Source organism: Ursus arctos, unplaced genomic scaffold (genome assembly GCF_023065955.2).
Source record: "Ursus arctos isolate Adak ecotype North America unplaced genomic scaffold, UrsArc2.0 scaffold_32, whole genome shotgun sequence".
Classification (NCBI taxonomy): domain Eukaryota; kingdom Metazoa; phylum Chordata; class Mammalia; order Carnivora; family Ursidae; genus Ursus; species Ursus arctos.
In genome coordinates, this window is record NW_026623008.1 from 10,700,982 (window position 1) to 10,720,438 (window position 19,457).

A 19,457-nucleotide genomic window follows, 5' to 3' on the forward strand; every position below is an offset into this window, starting at 1 on the left:
GGACATGCCCCGGTCCTCCCTGGGTGGAGGCTGGGGAGCCGCGTCCAGCGTGTGGCGTGTAACGTATGAATGACACTTCCATAAGAGAGTTGTCGGTGTTCCTAGAAAATCCTGTTTCCAAGTAGCCCATGCTACCTCTTGTGGTTCTTCACACCGTTTCTTTCTTATTTTCTTTTTTGTAACTCAGAAAATCTATTCCCCACTAACCAATCATTTAAGACCCTTCTGTGAGTACAGAAAGCAGGTATAAAATCATGACTTCAAATAACCTCAGAGCTCTGAGAGCACAGGTATTCGAGTCAGACAGCATCACTGCTTCCTGGCTGTGGGACCTTGGGCAAGTCACTTAACCTCTCTGAGCTGCACTTTCTTATCCACAACATGGGGGTAAAAATGCCTCTCCACCTCCAAGAGTATCCTGGCGATTAGATGAAAACACATATGTTCAGTGCACAGCACAGTCTCCAGCACATGTGTGCCTTCTTGACATGGTAGCTCATAGCCCTAGAAGTATCAGCAATTACCAACGGCAGAGCTGGTGACGGGCTCTCCAAGGGCAAGGTCTACTTCACTCTTCTACCCAGCTTCCAGGGAGTCCTGGCAGAATGTGTGTGTCCTGTAGGCACCCTATATGCAAACTACCTTGATTATTTTAGGGTGTCCCATTCAGCCTGCACCTTTTACAGAGCCAGAAGCACATATTGGAAAGATAACACAAAGAACAAGTAGATAATCTGAAAAAAATGTATTATGTTTTCTTGAGTAAATCATTGACAGGCGTTTGTTCAAGCTGATAAAATTCAGTAATAGGTGTGTCATGGGTAATCTAGGTGGTTGACAACCTGCTATTTTAAAGATAGTGTGGAAGAAATCAGGAACATCACATATGCTCCCTCAAAAACAAAACAAAAAACATGCAATATGCCATATGGTCAGAGAAAAGGCAGGGGAAAAGAACGAGAAAAGGCATTAGCATGTATTTTTAAACTAAAGTTTCTAAAACCAGACTTGTTGATAACTGACCTTGACCCCAGGCTCTGTGTACATTCTAATGTGAGCACAGCCCAGCACCAGGTTTTAATGTGAGTCTTTTTCTTGTGTTTGCTTTACCCCTGCCTGTTTCCTTGTAGTTACCGGCAGCAATTTCTGAGAAAACCTTGACCTGGCTTATTATAGAGCGAGCAGGCAAACCAGACAAAATCAGCTCCGACCTTCCAACTAAAGCCATCGCAGTCAACAAGCTTGAGAAAGAAAACAAAAAGCTTTATAGTTTGATTTTTGAACCCAAAAAAGCTGATTGGAGTCTTTGCTGCATTTACGTGTCCCTGGCCCCTCCCCCATTAGAGACCCTACCGTTAGGGCTCTGTGCTGCTCTAGCTGGCCTCCCGGGGCTGAGTGGCTCAGGGCACCACCCAAGCCAGGGCTCACAGCCAGCTTCCCCGTGTGCACGTCCATTTTCACAGCAGCGTGGTCACAATAGCCAGAGTGGAAACAATCCAAGTGCCCGTTGACACTTAATGGATAAGCAAAATGTGTGATGTATACAAAAAGGAAGGGAATTCTGACACGTGCTACAACGTGGATGAACCTTGAGGACCCGCTGCTCAGTGAAATGAGCCAGTCACCAAAAGACAAATGCTGTGTGATTCCATTTACCTGACGTACCTAGAGAGTCAAATTCATAGAGACAGAAAGTGGACTGGTGGGTGCCAGGGAGTGGGGAGGGGGGATGGTGTTTAATGGGGACAGAGTTTCAGTTTTGCGAGATGGAAGCTTTCTGAGGATCTGTCTCCCAGCAACGTGAGTGTCCTTAACACTCCTAGACCCTGCACTTAAAAATGGTTAAGATGGCAAATTTTATGTTATGTGTGATTTACCAGATTAAAATACCAACAGCTTCCATCTCTCCGTGCCTGGGCCCCACTCCCTCATGGGGGAGACTACATTCTCCAGTCTGGGAGGTCTTTCCAGATCCTGGCTTCCAGCCTCAGCTCCCTGGGTCTCCTTGGCTCTGATTGGATCACATGCCCCACTACTGAACCAATCACGTTGACTGGGGGATGTGATTGGCTGAGTGTGTAGCCCCACCCAAAACAAGGAGCTCAGCGATTGGGCAGGAGATTCCCCCCAGAGTCTCCAAGAGACCTGAGTGGGTTCTGGCCTGAGCACCAGCGAAGCGGAGCCCGGGAGACCTCCGCCGTGTTCACTGCTGCCGGCACCCTCGCAGTTTAGTGGTGAGCAGGTTACCTGAGGACCCCAGCACGAAAGAGAGTTCCTCCGCCGCTACCAGTAACCACTAGACTTGTTTTCCAGCAGGCTGGGGGTCAACCACGTAACAATTTACCCTTTGTCACCTTTAGCCCATTCGTTCAATAAATATTTATTAAACTGAAAGGAAAAGGTTGTAGGAATGACTGAGGCAAGAGGTGGGGAAGGGAAGGGACAGGATGGATGGAGAAGTCAGTGCAGGGCAGGACACCTCAGCCGCGGAGAGTGAAGACAGGAGGAAGGCACAGATGGAGAGACTAAGGTGTTGACGGCAGAGAGAAATTCGAAACTGCACGGAAGGTAACAGAGTCCCGGTACCCTGCCAAGTGCGTTCCCTAAGCAGATGTAAAGTGGGCCAGTAGCCTTAGGAATGCTGGGCCAGATGTCTCCAGGCAGTTGGAGCTTGATTTCCCTGAACGCTGTTCTCACCGACTCCAAGAGAGAGTCTCCAGAGGGAACGCACAGGATCCTTAACTTGCTGGGGAAAGACTGGAGTTGAAAGCTTGGTTCAGGAGCCTGAGTGAGCGGAGAACCTTCCTCTTGAATAAAATCCAAGCAAAGCTCTGTAAGCTGGGGCTCATATTTTGGAAGTGTCTGTTTCTCTTTATGTGCTTCTGAGCTCATATTCTCTCCAGTCTACGGGATAAATGTGAGCTGGGGGGAATAGATGTGTGGCCCTACACAGGTGACAAACATTTGAACTTAGTGTGTTTTTTCTGCCAAGAGAAGGGAGTTAGGGTTGAGATAGCGACAGAGACAGGAGTCATCAGGCCTCGATCCCAGTTCCCTCCCCATCACTACCTGAGCCTGGGTCAATTCCTTAGCTTCACCAAGGCTCAGTTTGTGCAGTAGGAATCAGGAGACCTACAGGGCTATTGTGAGGGACGGATAAGGAAAGAGCAATGAATGATAGCCCGCCCCAATGTCATTGTTTAACCACTAGGCACAGGGAGAAGCCACCACTGAGGCATGAAACCGAGGCACAAGCCAGGTGTCAGCCCCTCTCAGCGTGTGCTTGTCCACGGTTAGATGGAGTTGGGTGTGCTTCCCAATGACAGTAGCTGCAGACATGTTCCACAGGTCAGATGCTGAAACATTCCCTTGGTTGATATTTACGGAGCATCTCCCAAGAATCAGGTGTGATAGACGTCGAGGATCAAAGGTTAACGAGACATTGGGGATCCATGCCATGCCAGAGCTCGGCTTCAGAGGACAGATGGCATAGAAGTGCCCAAGAGATGGGCAGTGTGGATGGGAAGAAAGCGGGCTGTGGGGGAGGGGATCCTAGAAAGCTGGGTGTGAATCTCAGTGATTTGTTCATTCATTCTTTCACCCAGTATTCGAGGGCCTGCTCTGTATGTGGCAGGCACTCATTCTAGGTGCTGAGGATAAGGGGTGAGCAAGGTAGACAAAAGCCCTCTTCTCTTAGAGGTGACATTCTACCAGCTCAGAGGCTCACCTGCAAATCTTTGATCTTGGAAAGTCACGAGGTCTTGCTCAGCCCCAGCCTCATGACAGAGCATTGGGTGTATTAAATAGGGCAATGCACGTGAACCTCCTGGCAGGATGCCTGGCATGAAGGCTGCCCCCAATTAATGGTGGTGCAATAGCGTGCAACGTGACCCATGGTGGGGACCACCATCCCAAACTTGGGGAGAGACTGGGAGGGCTTCCTGGAGGAAGAGACTTATAAGTTGAGCCCTAGGGCAGCAATTATAGGGCTGGGACAAGAGTGGAGACCAGCTCCAGCAGATCGGAACCTCCTCTGACCTTCTTGTCTGCCCCTGTAGGTCTCCTTCCCCTGGATGAGTGGCTCGGTACCTTGGCCAAGACCACAGCCACCTCGAGCCACACAGCAGTCGAAACAGTCACCCTCACCACCACAGATGCCCTTCCACCCGGGCATCCGGCCAACACCAGTGCAGAGGAGCTGGTCCCAGGGGTTTCCCAGACCTACCATGGTCCCGCCTGCCTCCCACAAGCGGCCTGTGAGTGCTGGTGGGAAGATGTTCTCCTTTGTGGTGGATAACACTCACAGGCCTCCCGTCATCAAGCAAGGTATTCATGCGTGCTTCCCCTGGTGGCTTTGGGGATGGGCTGAGAGCCTCAAGGGTGGGGCTTGGTTTATGCTTATTTTCTCCAATTCTAAAAGTAGAACTAGTTAATTGTGAGAAAATCGGGGGTAGGGACGCCTGGGGGGTTCATTCGGTTGAGCATCCAACTCTTGATCTTAGCTTAGGTCTTGATCTCAGGGTGGTGGGTTCAAGCCCCGTGTTGGCAAAAGCCCAGGGGGGAACCTCCTTAAAAAAAAAAAATCAGGGATAAACAGAGAGTAAGAAAATAGTTAAAGATCATTTATCACCCTCATCACCCAATACCCCCTGTTGGCTTTTTGGGGCCTATTCAGACTTCATGCTCTGCACACAGGCACACGTCCGTGCCCCTGTGGCAAGTGTGTGGGTGTGTGTCAGTGTGTGTGTGCTTATAGGTGAATGCGTAGCAGGACTGTAAACTTACAGCTTTGACTCACATGTGCAGAAATATTGGCACCTGAAATCCCCCTTGGCCACAACAGCCTTAGGAGGTTTTTAAATATTTTATTACCATTTTACAGGTGAGTGGAGGCTGAGGCTTATCGAGGAAAATTACCTCCCAGACGTGACATATTCAATTTAGTCCAATCTAACATTTGTCAGTCAAATTTAAGGCTGGTTATCTCAGTCACTGTTACTGTCACTCACAGCCTGGTCACTTTGGGAACCAGCCTTCACAATTTCCTTTGCTCACCCTCTTCCCTAGAAGGCCTCGTGGCATTTGGGGAGGGGACTTCCTCCCTGTCACTGTCCTCTTGGCCTCACCAACAGGTTTGACTTAGTCCCTGGCATGATTCCGATTTCCTCCAGGCCTGTGATGTGGAAGATCCCATTCTCTGCCCTCTGCATCCCAGCCCCAGACCCCTCGGAGTCCCCAGGTGTCTCTGTGGCTCCACAGCCTCTCCTGGTGTCACTCAGGACCATTCACCTAATCACCTCCCTCAGCCATTCAAAGAATAGTTATTGTTGTGAAATATACAAATGGAGGAGTAAATGAAACGCAGTTATATCATCTTCTTAATCATCATCATCATCATCAGATGAACCCTTATGCGCCATCAGCATCAAATGAAATTACTCAGCCATTTCCCCCCTACATTTTATAAATATGAAAATTGTCAAACATACAGCAAAGTAAAATGAATGTGACAGAACCTCCCACCTAATTCCATCATTAACATTTTGCTATACTGTCTTGCGTATCTGTCTAACCATCCTTCTACCCATTCATTAATCCATCTTATTTTTTGATGTGTTTCAAAATAAATTGCACACATCTGTAGTCTTCCCCCTTAATATGTTAGTATATATACCAGTGACCAGAGTTCAACAGTTTTGGTCTTTTTGATGTAGAATTAACATGCCATGTATATAAGTTATCAATTGCTGCATGACACATTCTCCTAAAACTTAGTGGCCTAAAGCAAACACACACACACACACACACACACACACACACAACCCCAAACGTGTATTATCTGATACAGTTTCTGTGGGTCAGGAATTTGGGAGCAGCTTAGCAGGGTGGCTGGGGCTCAGGGTCACGTAGAAGGTTGCAGGTAAGCTGTCGGCCAGGACTGCGGTTATCTGAAGGCTTGACCGGGGCTAGAGGATCTGCTTCCAAGATGGCGCACTCACATGGCTGTTGGCAGGAGGCCCCAGGTCCTCACCATACAGACCTATCCAGAGAGCTGCTGGTGAATCCTCATGGAATAGCAGTTGGCTCTTCCTGAGCAAGTGACCCAAGAGAGCAAGATGGAAATGACAACGTCTCTTAGGACCAAGTGTCAGAAGCCACTCTGTCATTACGCAAGTCAGCTCCATCCAGTGTGGGAGAAGACGGCCCATGGGCCTGAATACCAGGAGGCAAGAATTATTGGCAGCCCTCTCCTAGGGACTGGCTACCACAGTCTGCCCTCTGGTCCTCAATGATTCACACCCTCCCCCCACTTGTACAGCTTCCTCACCCTCTCCTGAGTTCCCCCAAAGTCTCACTCTATTCCAGCATCAGCCTAAATCCCAGAATCTCATCATCTAAATCAAGTCCAGGTACAGATGGGGCTCACTGGGTGTAGCTCCTTAAATTCAGCTTCTCAAGTACCATTTCCAGCAATCCGAAGACCTGTGGACTAAAGAGACGGGTCGTCTGTCCCTCACACACCCAAAGTACACTGGTGGGACAGACAGAGCATACTGCTGTGGACACGCCTTCTGTTCAAAAGGGAAAAACAAACACACAGGAGTCCTTGGCCCAAAGGAATTCTGAAATCCAGCCAGGAAAATGTTGGAAGTTCCCTGATTAGGACTTAGACCTATTCTTGCCCAGAAATGACCCTCTGTGGCTCTCGCCTCTGCTCTCTGGTTCCTTGAATCGGCCCTCTGAGTCCTCCTACCTCTTCCATGAAAGGCATCACATGTTTGCAACTGCATAGTTCTGTAGCCAGCTACCTGCCTATAGACGTGTGGGGTTCATAGGCTTCTTTTTCTTTTGTGGGTCTCTGCCTCCCTCACTCCACATTGGTAGTGTTCCTTTTTTTTTTTTTTAAAGATTTTATTTATTTATTTGTCAGAGAGCGAGAGAGAGGGAGAGAGCACAAGCAGGGAGAGTGGCAGGCAGAGGGAGAAGCAGCCTCCTCGCTGAGCAAGGAATCCGATGCGGGACTCGATCCCAGGACCCTGGGATCATGACCCGAGCTGAAGGCAGACGTTTAACCGACTGAGCCACCCAGGCATCCCAGTAGTGTTCCTTATTGGGGTTCAGCCTAGTAGGCAAAAGCCATGCCCACATATTCCTTTGACACAAGCGCTCTGCTCCTCTGCCCTGGGCTTCTGCCAAGAGTGGGAGAGACAACACTTCTTAGAAGCCCTATGCTTTGCCCAAATCATTCCCTGAGACACCAGCTCAGATCGTTCTGTGTTCTTGACAAAGGATATAACAGTCATGCACACAGCTTCGTCTTCGGAGCATGTTTTCCTGAGAGTGCTCTGGACTTGATCTTTGCCCAGAACCTATGTCTTCCATTGCATGTGCCATGTGGAGAGGCAGGGAATCTTCAAGCCCAATCAAGTCCCAGCTCCTTGTGGTTCAACAGTCCCTCCGTTGGCCTCCCTCCCCTCCCGCAGCTCACAGTAAGTGCCAGGAAGGTGGCAGGTGGCACTCTGCCTGGGTTCCATCCCCAGTTCATTAGGAATATTCTCTGTTTTCCACATCACCACAGGCAATGTGTTATAAAACTTCCTGCCACCACATCACAGGGATCCTTGTAAGAAGAAAAAGAGAGACAGATAGACCAACTGACCAGGGATACCTATACATGGAGCAAATACCATGTGAAGACACAGAAAGAAAGTAGCCATCTATAAGCCATGAAGAGGCCTCAGGGGAAACCAACCCTAATGGCATCTTGATCTTGGACTCCTAGCCTCCAGGCTGTAAGGAATATCATTCCATTGCTTAAGTTGCCCAGTCTATGGTATTTCATCATGGCCACTGAGCAGACCATTGCAAAGTCCATCCACTGTTGGAGAGGACAATCTGAGGGTGTGAATACCAGGAGTTAAGAACCACTGGTGCCCTCTTAGAGGCTGACCACCACACAATGAAAGGTACCCAGTCCAAATCCTAAAGCCACAATGCTGTCCCTGGTGAGGACCGATAATTATCTGATAAGTTCCAGGAGAGCCAGACAGTTGTTAAAATATTGAAGCAACTTCTCTCCCATTTGGTATATAGTTGTAGCTTGAAACTCCTTAAAGCACCTCTGTTCCCCACTTCTGCCATCCCACTGCCCCAGCCATCCCATCCCTCCCTCAGGATTCTCCCCACTGGGACCTCCAAATGATCCGGCAGCTAGAGGGTTTATCTTGAACTGAGTTAAGCCAGTTTGGTCATACATGGCCCTTGGGTTCTCTTTGAAAGGTAACAGGAGTCAGTAAAGGCGTCTGGGGCGGGTGGGGGAGACTGCTCCAGCACCTGCCTGCCTGGATATAAAGAAAGCAAGTCTCAGATGAATTCCACCCCATGCAGACTTCCAGTAACATGCCTTCAAGAGCGTTCAGCCTGCTCTGTAGGTTTGATCAAGTGCAGGCTGTCTGTCCTGTTAGGGCTCTGGCTGTCACCTGGTAGAAAAGGCTCACTCAGGGCAGCCAGGACAAGGTCACTGGGGCATCTGGAGTTACCCCCAGAGATGGCCTCAGATGGCAGAGATCTAAACCAAGACTGGACACAGGTCCCTCCTGGAGAGCACAAAGGAGGGGCTCCCCAGTACTTCAACTGACCTACAGGCAGTACCTTCTTTCATGTGACCACTGGGAACCCATTTCTAACATAGAGCGTACAAGGTCACGGGCCACCAATTTTACCAATAAAAACCCATCTCTGGCCTTCGGTTTGCTAATTAGGAAAGCCTCAGGTGTCATAGCTGCCTCTGGACTGTGGCCTGTCCAATGTGATGCTGCCTGGCCGCCCCAGGCGTGGGGACTCCTGATGAGGGCAACGGACCACCCCTAGGTCGAAAGGTAAACAAATCGTACAGACATAGCATCAGCCTCTGCTGAATATTGAAAAACTAAGCCACAGGCCTTGGGACAGTCACTAACGTGCCACAGAATTCGGCTGGATGTTTTAATCAAAGCCCGCACCATAGAATCATTGTTTTTTTTTTTTTAAATCTCACTTCTCCCGTATTCTTTAAAAAAAAAAATCCAGTTATAGATGTTGGCAGGAAAGGAGATATCAAGTAAAGAAGGAGAACAAAAGGAGAAATGTTCCAGGCCTGTGCTTTCTGATGCGGTAGCCACCAGCCACACGCGGACTGAGCTAAGGCGGCTAAGGGGCAGAGGAACTGAAATGTTTAATTTGCATTAATTTAAATTTCAAAACCGATACCTGATTCAGTTATTGGAAGGCTTAAAGTATCCCTGGAACGTGTTGAGGATGCAAATCTGCTTCTTCAACTGCAAGTTTTGGTGAAGCCCAAATACAGATCAAGTCTTCCCGTTGAAAATGCAACTTCCAAATCCAGAGGCGCTTTAAGTGTAAAAGAACCTGGATTTCAAAGACTTGGTGCCCAAAAGAAGACAAACGTAAAACACCTCCATCTTTTTGGTCTTGATTACATGTTGAATGGATAATGTTTTAACGTACTGGGTTAGATAAAATACATTTCAAAATCAGTTTCATCTTTTTACCTTTTTAACGTGACTAGTACTAGAGAAGTTTAAATTCTCTTATGTAGCTCTCTTTAGTTTTCTATCAGACAGACCTGCTCAGTGACATTCTCCAGGAAGCCCTTCTGTTGCCCCTTACTCTGTTCCGCCGCCCTTGCCCTTGCCCCTCCCCCTTACCCGCGCCCCTCTCCCTTACCCGAAGCCAGCTTCCAGAATTCCTGGGGAAGAAGCAGGAAGAGTATTCCACAGAGAGAGGGAGTCACCATCTTGGTGCTTTGGGCCATGGGCCCAGGGCCTGCTCCCCACACACAGAATACTGACAAAACATGGAAGGCCCATGCTCAGGGGTGGTGTGAGCATACCTGCTGTCCGAGCTTTGAGGCCCTCACACCCAGCAGACCCTCTTCCCTAAGCCCTTTCTGTCCACAGCACTGTCGGGCTCCGCCATGGAGACAGGAAACCAATTGGGTGGGTAAGTAGGGAGCTTTCTTTCCTCAGCTATTTCTGGGGAGACCCACTGGTCCCAGTTTGCCTGGGTCTTTGCTGGCCTTGGAACTGAAGTCCCCCATCCCAGGAAGCCCCCAACACCTGGCAAGCCAGGCCAGTTGGGTCACTTTACTGGTTTCATCAGGCAGCTGCTAAAACTCCATCGGGCGAATCCCAAATCCGGTCCTTGGCAATCAACAGGAAGGGAGACGCTCCATGGGGCACGGTCCATGCAACATTGCTTCTTGTTGATGGGTTCGTCACCGTGAACCAGCTCCTAAATTCCTCACTCACTGCCTCATTCACACGTGCACCACTGGGGAGGACCTCCCGCCTGCGGGTGTGTGCACTGGTTCTGGAGCCAGACCGACTGGGTCCGGCCTGACTGCCCCTTACTGTCTGCGTGGCCTCTGTCTCTCTGCACCTGGGCTTCTCAGCGTGGCTGTAACAGCACCTGCCTCACGGGATTTTGCGAGCCCCGGCATTTACATATGGAAGGCACTGGTGGCCAGCAAGCCTTTCAGGAGTTATTGGTTATGAGTGGGCCAGGCCCTGAGCTTTTTGTTCTTAGACAATACTCCTGAGCACCTTTCCCTGCCCATGAGCACATCACAGGATGGAGACAGGTGGGGGTTCACACTGAAGCTTGGCCTCTTTCCAGCTCTGTGAGCTTGGGCAGAGGTTTTCTCTCTTTGTGTCCGTTTACACATCTGTCAGATGGGATTAATCAATTCATTTTAAGGGGCACAAACTTGAGACATGGTCCCCAACCTCACAGAACTCACCACTCAGTTCAGGAGACTGACATTAACAAAAGGATCGCAGAACAACATCTCTAAAATGGTAACCATGACAGCAACTGGCAGCAGAGATGTCCAGTACCCCACGGGCTCGTAACTCTAAGGCCCCGACTTAGTTGGGGGATCAGGAAGGTGGCCCCGAGGGGGTGACACTCGAAACCAAGCACCAAAAGGCAAGTGACCTTCACAAAGTGCAGAGGGGAGGGAACAGCATTCCAGGTGGAAGGGAGACAGTGAGTGGCAAGGGTGGGCGGTGGGTGGGACGAGTGTGAGAGCAGCGTGGTGGAAGAGTACATTCCCAGAAGAACGTGGCCTGAGACCCTGTAAAAAGACGGAAGTGAGGGCAGGTGTTAGCCAGGGAGGGGATGTGACCCAAGGTCCAGCTACACAAGGAGGTGTATCCCAGCCTGTCCTGGTGCAGACACAGGGAGGGTGCTTGGGAGCCCAGGCCCCTTTCCTTCCATGTGCCCAGGAAACACTGTGGCCACAGCCACGCATCCAACATGCAAGGCCACGCATTCGCCAGGCGCCATGGGCCTTTGACTATGTCCACTCATGCTTGTGGAGTCCACAAACACGGTCGAGACCTGGGGGAGAAAATCGCTGGCTCTGAAATGCATAAATAAAAAATGTGGAATCAAAGGGAATAAATGAGAAAATGTCCACAAATGTGACGGTGTGTACTTCATCAGTTGTTAATGTTAACATTCATTAATGTTCCATAGCCTTTGACAACAATTGGTTCAATTTCTCACTTCACAAGGAGACAAGAATGTGCAATGATTGCCCAGAAATCTGTCAGTCGAAAATTTAAAACATGCCGCTTAGAGCCAAATGATCTCAAAAGCAGAAATATAGAAATCTTTTCAAAAGTTTGTACACCCCCCCCAAAAAAATGTATTCAGTGTTAGTGTGAGTGAATCGTGGTATGTTTCATGTGTTACAGAGTGGGGCCTCCAACATAACAATGCCAGGACTCCCCAAAGTCATGAACAACCCTTGTGATATTGGGGGGAAATAAGCAAAATAAATAAATAAATAAAATAAGCAAAAAAAAAAAAAAAAACCCCAGGAAATCCTTAACGTCTATCAAATGGATCTGAGTTCAATATGCTTGGCGCATTTGTACAATGTACTGCAACACTACCATAAAAAAAATACAGTATAGGGGTGCCTGGCTGGCTCAGTCGTTGGGCGTCTGCCTTCGGCTCAGGGCGTGATCCCAGAGTCCTGGGATCGAGCTCCACATCAGGCTCCTCCGCTGGGAGCCTGCTTCTTCCTCTCCCACTCCTCCTGCCTGTGTTCCCTTTCTCGCTGGCTCGCTCTCTCTGTCAAATAAATAAATAAAATCTTAAAAAAAAAAAATACAGTATAGGGGAGCCCGGCTGGCTCAGTCAGTGGAGCGTGCAACTCTTGATCTCAGGGTCATGGGTTTGAGCCTCACGCTGGATGCAGAGATTACTTAAAAATACAATCTTGGGGCACCTGGGTGGCTCAGTTGGTTAAGTATCTGTCTTTGGCTCAGGTCATGCTCCTAGGGTCCTGGGATCAAGACCCACATCAGGCTCCCTGCTCATCAGGGAGTCTGCTTCCCCTCTCCCTCTGCCTCCCTCTCCCTCTTCCTCCCCCCCAGTTCGTGCTCTCTCTCTCTCAAATAAATAACTAAAATCTTAAAAAAAAATAAAAATAAAATCTTAAAAGAGAACAGTATAAATAATGAAGGGGATTAAAAAGTACAAACTTTTAGTTATAAAAAAACAGCATAGCTACAAATACTGACATGGGAAGATGGTTTTGATATATTGTCAAGTGAAAAAGCAAGAATCAAGCTGGGGAAAAAATCTCTGCAATAGAAATCCATTTTTTTTAAAGATATAATTGCAATAAAAAATCGCTAACATTTAGTGCTTAATGTTTATATAGTGCTCAGGTGTGGGACACTTCTGTAAAGAGAAGCTTTTTCTGTAAATATTTTAGGCTCTGTGGGCTCTATGCTGTCACAGCTACTCAACCCTGCCTTTGTAGCTGGAAAGCAGCCATAGATAATACGCAAACGAATGACTGTGGCTGTGTTTCAATAAAACTTTACTTACAAAAACAGCTGGGAGGCCAGATGTGTCCCTAGCGCCGTGGTGGTTTGCCAACCCCTGCTCTACACCTCTAAGTCATTTAATCCTCAAAGTGCCGTTTATAACGGACTGTAACATGTAAGTTATATAACTAAGGTTTAGAGAGTGAACGACCTGCCCAAGGTCACCAGCTCTTACAGGGAATGGGAAAAAGCCTAGAAAGGGACACACCAAAGCGCATCAGCACAGCTAACTCTGGAGAAGAGGGAGAAGGCAGGTCCTTCCCTTTCTGATACTTCTGAAATGCCTTCTTCATCGTTTTGCAATGAACGTAGACACCGCTTTGCCATTTTTAATAACAGCAGGAAAATAATTATGAAGATGGTCTAAAAAGATCCTTCTAGACCTCAGGGACACTCACAATGTCCTGTGTGCTCTCTGTTGATCTTGTGTGTTAGTGTGGACCAATGCTGTGGAACTGTCGGAACAGTCAGTGGTCGAAGGAATTTCCGGGGCAGGACCTTCCAGGGACATTTACGTGGACCAGGACCCAGCCCACCAGGATAAGGTGAGGGGTCTCAGGGGAAGGACAAAGCTATAGCAGCAGGAGGGACTGTGGAGGGATTGCCTCTTGTTCTCTGTGCTCTAGAAGTGCCTTTTTTACTACTTCCAAGAAACTACCTTTTACTCCTGGGGCATTCAACCAAAATGGTAACTGCCCATTTTATCGCAAATAACCTCTACAAGCACAAAGTATTGAGCACCCCCTGTGTGCTGGACTGTGTCCTGTGCCCTTGACATTCATTTAACTCATTAATCTTCACCGTCTTCAAAATAAACTTTATCACCCTCACTTTACAGATGAGGGAGCTGAAGCTCAGAGAGGTTCAGTAACTGGCCCAAGTTTGCACAGTGTGAGGGGCAGAGCTGGGATTCAAAGCTAGGGCTGGTTAACTTGCCAAGCCGGTACTCCTGACTCCCACCCAGTAACTGCGTGGTCAGCCATGAGTGGTGGGGAAAAAACACGTTTCCTGGCAGGAAGAAGTGAGCGATGAAGTCAAGGACTGAGTGAAGACAGAGGTTTGTTAAAGAACCAGAGAGGTTCAAGATGAAATGGGAATGGAAGCCAGAGCAGGTGAGTTCAAGCCATGCTGGGAAGAGTCCAGGTTGATTTCTCCCTACATAGACACAACCTGAAATTATCCTAAAAGAAGCGGTCCTGCGATATCTTACTTTCCTGAAAGACCAGGGCCTGAGCCAGCGGCAATCTCCGAGTTTGTGAGGAGCAGAACCACTCGGGGTCCAGGCCAGGCATGGGGGTCTGTGGCTTCAGGTGACAGGTGTCCCAGGACCAGACCTTGGAGAAGTATTGCAGAGGGCAAGAAGCCAGACCCAGCGCTGTTACCAGTTCTCTCTTGCCGTGCACAAGCCACCCCAAGGCATAGTGGCTTAGAACGACACTTTATTGGGCGCCTGGCTGGCTCAGTCAGTAGAGATGTAACTCTTGAGCTCAGAGTCATGAGTTCAAGCCCCATGTGGGGTATGAAGCCTACTCAAAAACAAACAAACAAACAAAAAAACAAACAAACAAAAAAACCCAGCCATTTATTACTTCCCAGAATCTACAGGTTGTCCTAGAATGTTCTTCTGCTGGTGTCCACTGGCTTCACTTATGCAACTGTAGTCAGCCAGTGGTCTCGGATGGCCTCATTCCCAGGTCTGGGACCTCAGCCAGCATGCCTGGAGTGATGGGCCTCTCTCTGCACATAGTTTATCATCGGGGGCTGCTTCACAGCACGGTGGCCCCAGGCTTCCCGGGGAGCCAGAACAGAAGCCATATGGCCTTTTAAGAACTTGCCTGGAGAGTGCCGCACATCACTGTACCACATTCTATTGGTCAACGCAAGACACAGGACGCGGAACTTAGGGAATGGGGAAGTCAATTCTACTGCTTGATGGCAGAAGCTGCAAAGCATTTGTGGTCATTTTTCAATCCACCCCAGTGTTTAACTGGAAATAGAATGCAACTGTACTTATAATTTTTTTTTCTATTTATAAGCCATTTATGCCCTGACTTTCCAGGACTCCTTCAAATGCAGGTACCAATAAACAAATTAGCTTAAGGGGAAAAAAAAAAAGCATGTATTGGCTCATCTTGAAAGTTTAAAAAGCCCACTAGCTTCAGGCATGGCTAGCTACAGGAGCTTAAGCAAGAATATCAGAACATCCCCTACTACGGATCTCTTCCCTCTGTTTCCCTCGGAGTTTGGCTTTCTGTAGCCACACCGGCTTCATGTGTTGGAAAAGACAAACTCAGGCACACAAGCCCATAAATTTAAAGTCTGTGATCCAAAAGGAGGCATGATCCTTTCCCTCTGTGATGGCTGCGCGAGATCGCCGAGAAAACCCTGATTGACCAGCTTGGGTCACATGCACAAGGGGCGGGACAGGAAGGAGCAGGGCACATGATTGACAGTCCTACCAAGACCACGCGGAAGGGGGCGTACTCTCTCAAGGAAGAGGTTGGGGTCCTCACAGAAGAGGCATCTGTACCCCACACCTTACAGGCTTCTTTATACTCAAGAGCCCAGCACAGGGCCTGGCAGGTAGGAGCAGCTTGATACATGTTTATTGCATAAATCGTTAATCAGCACCTGGCCGACCATAATTGGGTGAAACAGGCACGGCTGCCCAGGAGTATGGAATCTGTTTGATGCTCTCCCTGGAAACTTCCCCACAAGCATTTGCAGGGATTCAAAGAAAGACCCTTGGCAGCAATTGGCAATGCCAGAGAAGCTTCCTCGTGGCAGAAACCCTGCCCATCCTTGGGTCGGGCAGCTGGAAGGTCGGGAGGCTCATTGGGCAGCTCCCCAGGAAATGAGTTGGCCTACAAATTACTCTACCTCCTTCCAACCAGTGGGAAACTGCTGGAAGAGCAGGGACTACTTTAAAAGCAGAAATTCTGTAGCTACATTTGCAGATACATCTGGGGACTTGTGTTTCTGGTTTTTTGGCATTTTATTGATGATTTCTGGTGAGAAGTTTGGGGGATTTCTTTTCTTTTTGGGGAGAAGCTTAACAAATTCTTTGGCTGCAGAGCTCTTTCTTTTGGAGAGATGGAAACTCGGTTAATTATACCTGTGGGTAAAGTCGGCCAGCGATTTTTTTTTCAACCCAAAGTTGACACGAGCCCACACCAATAAATCACCATTCCTGTCTCATTTATTTTACAGACTCAGTTACCTGGAGTAAATTTTTATGTGAATCACGCAAGGAGGCAGAAAGTACTAGAAGGGAGGAAAGGGAAAAGAAATATTTCAGAATGTATTAAATTTTTTAAGTTAAAAAATAGTCCTCATTATACGCAGGATGTGGTCAAATAGAATGTCGTTTTCCTAACTACCTTTCTTGGGTCCCCACTGTGCTAGGCTGAATATTCTAAACAAAAATATTATAAATAAACTCCTTAGCAACAAAAGTTCCCATGTGGGGTGGTGGTTCTCAACGTGAAAGTATAATTTTACAGGAAAGGAAATTTTCAGTGCCCGTGAGCTGTAAACCTCTATTACAGAGTCTATATACAAGTATATCATTTTCAACAAACTCTTGGCTCTGCGAGGTTTTCCAAGCGGTGGAGATAACCTTGAAAGTCTGCTTTTTCCCCTCCCCACCTGTCCTCACCCTCCCAAAAGAATTACACCTCGTTTTCCCTACATTTTTAAAAGTGGGCTCAGCCTTGCGCCCCAGACCCACACCTGGTACACTCCCCATCTGGCCTCCACCCAGGATGAAATCATTCTGCTGCTGGGGAAAGAAATCAGCCGTCTCTCGGATTTTGAACTTGAATCTAAATACAAAGACGCCGTGATAGCGAACTTGCAGAACGAAGTGGCCAGCCTGAGTCAGAGGCTGTCGGAGTCCACCTCGTCCAGACAGAGTAAGTTCCAGGTTCTGGATGAAGACATCGATGCCAAACGGAGAGAGATCCAGAGCTTGAAAAACCAGGTAGGTAGGACTCGGAAGCAAGCTGGTGGAGGCCTTAGAGTCACGACACAGGGGCGATGGCTCTCGGGTGGAACCAGGGGAGCACGGAGGGGAGCCACCCAGATAGATAGAAGAGGGGCGGTCGGCGCAGTGCACGGTGGGTATGGGCACCCATGCCAGGAATCGGGGGCGTGGCAGGCACTTTGGGCAGGTGCTGTGGATGCATTGGCTCACTTAAACCGCACGGCCCTCTGACATGTACCATTCTACAGAAGAGGAGACTGAGGCAGGCTCGGAGACGCCCGGGAACTTGTTCTGTTCGCACAGCAAGTTAGAGGGGGCAGTACAAGTTGAACACAGGTCTGTCTCCTTGCAGACCCTATGCTTTCACCCTGCCTCCTGTCTCTCCAATTCCATCACTTCAGTGACTGTCTCTCACACCACCCCAGCCCCAGCCAGAAAGAGCTGCGGGCAGTCAGCTGGAGAGCGGGAGAAGGAATCCCTTGTCTTCCAAACCCAACCCCGAAGGCAGTTGATGGCTCCCTTGTAGGCAAGTCCATCAAACAGAAATTCTCCACGCAGAATTTCTACATTATCCTTGAGACTAGCTAGAGCCAAACAAATTTCTTCAACTACTTTGAAATTGGCTGTTGATCTTGTACATAAATTGTATGTCAACAAAGTTGATTTTAAGAAGCAACAACAACAAATTGGCCACTATGAATTGTGGCCTCAGTGCATAATGTTGCCTAAACCTGTGCTCACGCTTGGGGCCTCTGTTCTCTGCTTCCCTGTTCGCCGCCTTTCCCCTCCTCTAACCAGTTCAAGGCACGTGGCCTCGATCCAAGAAATGGCGCCCAGGAAAGGACTTAGGTTGTGCGTGGTGAACCTAGAAGATTGTACTAGGAGACTGTAAGCTCTGTGAGAGCAAACAGTGGGCCCAGCTACCTTGTAGAATGCGGATAAGACCGTGTCTGTTCATTTGTTCATCCATTCATTCATTCAAGTAAGATTTGTTGGGGGCCCATCTTGTGCCATGCCCTCTCCTGGGCTCTGGGAATTCAGCAGAGAACGAGGCAGGGATGGTCTTTGCCTTCCCTCGGTTATGTTCCAATGAGGGAGACAGAATTAATAAGTAAACAAATATATACTCTCATATTCAAAGGAACAAATGATGCTTCGTCAGATGTGTTTTGGGAAAAACAATCCTACAGGAATTACGACTTGACAGCTACCTGGACAGGAAGCTGACTCCTTGACGAGCTCCTTGTTCTTGATCTGAACCCAGTTTTGCTGTTGGACAGAGTAATAGCTCTTTCGTTTATTCTCCCATCTCCCATCTCAGAGCTTTCCTGAATTCCAGGGTGTGTCTTGTCCAGGTATGCAGACAAGGGTGAATAATTCCCACATAATCATTTTTAGTCAAATATATTTGACATATAACGTGTAATCCTCACATATCTTTAAGCGTCTGTAGGTCACAATTTGAGTCTTGTTGAAAGTGGCTAGTGATATCTGGGGGGAAAATGTTCACAAAGAAAGTATCTAGAAATAATTACACCGCTTCACCGTACTGTCGCCTCCCCCCTGCCCCGATCTTCACTTGTAACTGGAAGAGAATATTTTGTAACAAGGCATATCCACACTGGAGGCTGCAGTCGGTCTGAACCCAAATCAAGTTCTCTCCACTCACATTGTAGTTTCTTAAATATTCCACCGCCTGCAGAACGTTCAGCCAGAAGTATGAGCCGCATGGCAGGTTGATTTATTGTTCTGATTACTTTATAGTCTTCAGGTCCCCCTGAAAGTGTGTGCATCATGGCGGGCTCTCAGAGGTCTTCCATCTGCTACAGTGTCCCTGGAACGGGCTTGCCTCTGCGTGCTCTTGAACGCCTGTGCTAATTAGCAGCCAAATTATTTTCGTGAATCCGTCCTCCTAACACTATCAGCTTTCTGAGGATTCGGCGCCCATGTAATTACACAGGATAGCAGACATCCAGCTTCTTGGGATGCACACCCATTAGAGACAATATGGATGCTTATTTGGGTAGGGAAGGAAACAAAGAGGCTTGAAGACTGTTTGGAGTTTCCTCGTAACCTGAAATCCTAAAACCCTGTTGCCTAGATTGAATGATATTCTGTCTGTCAGAAGCAGAAACAATGGCGTCTTTGGGCAGGTGGACCTATGTCTTCCCATCCCTTCTGGAAGCGGTCTCTTTGCACCGTGCCTTTACAAAAGCACGAAGCTGAGAAGAGCTAGAAACACTCTTTAAAAGTATCCCAAGTACCTTTTATGGGAAAGTTGCATGTCCCCCACAAGAACAGTAAGAGGTGAAAGAAACGTTTTCACTCACAGTTTCACCTGAAACCACAAACATGAAAATGTATAGCCTTGGGGAGAATGGGGGACAGTCCTCTGTGTCCCACCACCTTCTAGCAGGTGCCCCCTTCCCAATGTCTCAGATATCCCAGGGGAAAAGTAAGTGTACCTGTCCCAGCTGTCATAGAATCTGAACAATGAAGGTGCATGGAATGAGCCAGGGAACTTGTGGAACTTTGATCCTTCTGTTAATTCTCCCAGAGTACAA

General features: G+C 48.3%; 1 protein-coding gene across 1 annotated transcript in view; it reads left to right on the plus strand.

Annotated features, from left to right (window-relative positions):
* The window catches only part of FHAD1 (forkhead associated phosphopeptide binding domain 1), a 125,276-nt gene that overhangs the window by 33,014 nt on the left and 72,805 nt on the right, over nt 1-19,457 (plus strand). Inside the window, exons 4-6 of the mRNA XM_044391403.3 lie at nt 4,059-4,326; nt 13,344-13,453; nt 16,672-16,890. Coding sequence (XP_044247338.2) covers nt 4,059-4,326; nt 13,344-13,453; nt 16,672-16,890 — 597 coding nt within the window. The remainder of the gene's footprint in view (nt 1-4,058; nt 4,327-13,343; nt 13,454-16,671; nt 16,891-19,457) is intronic.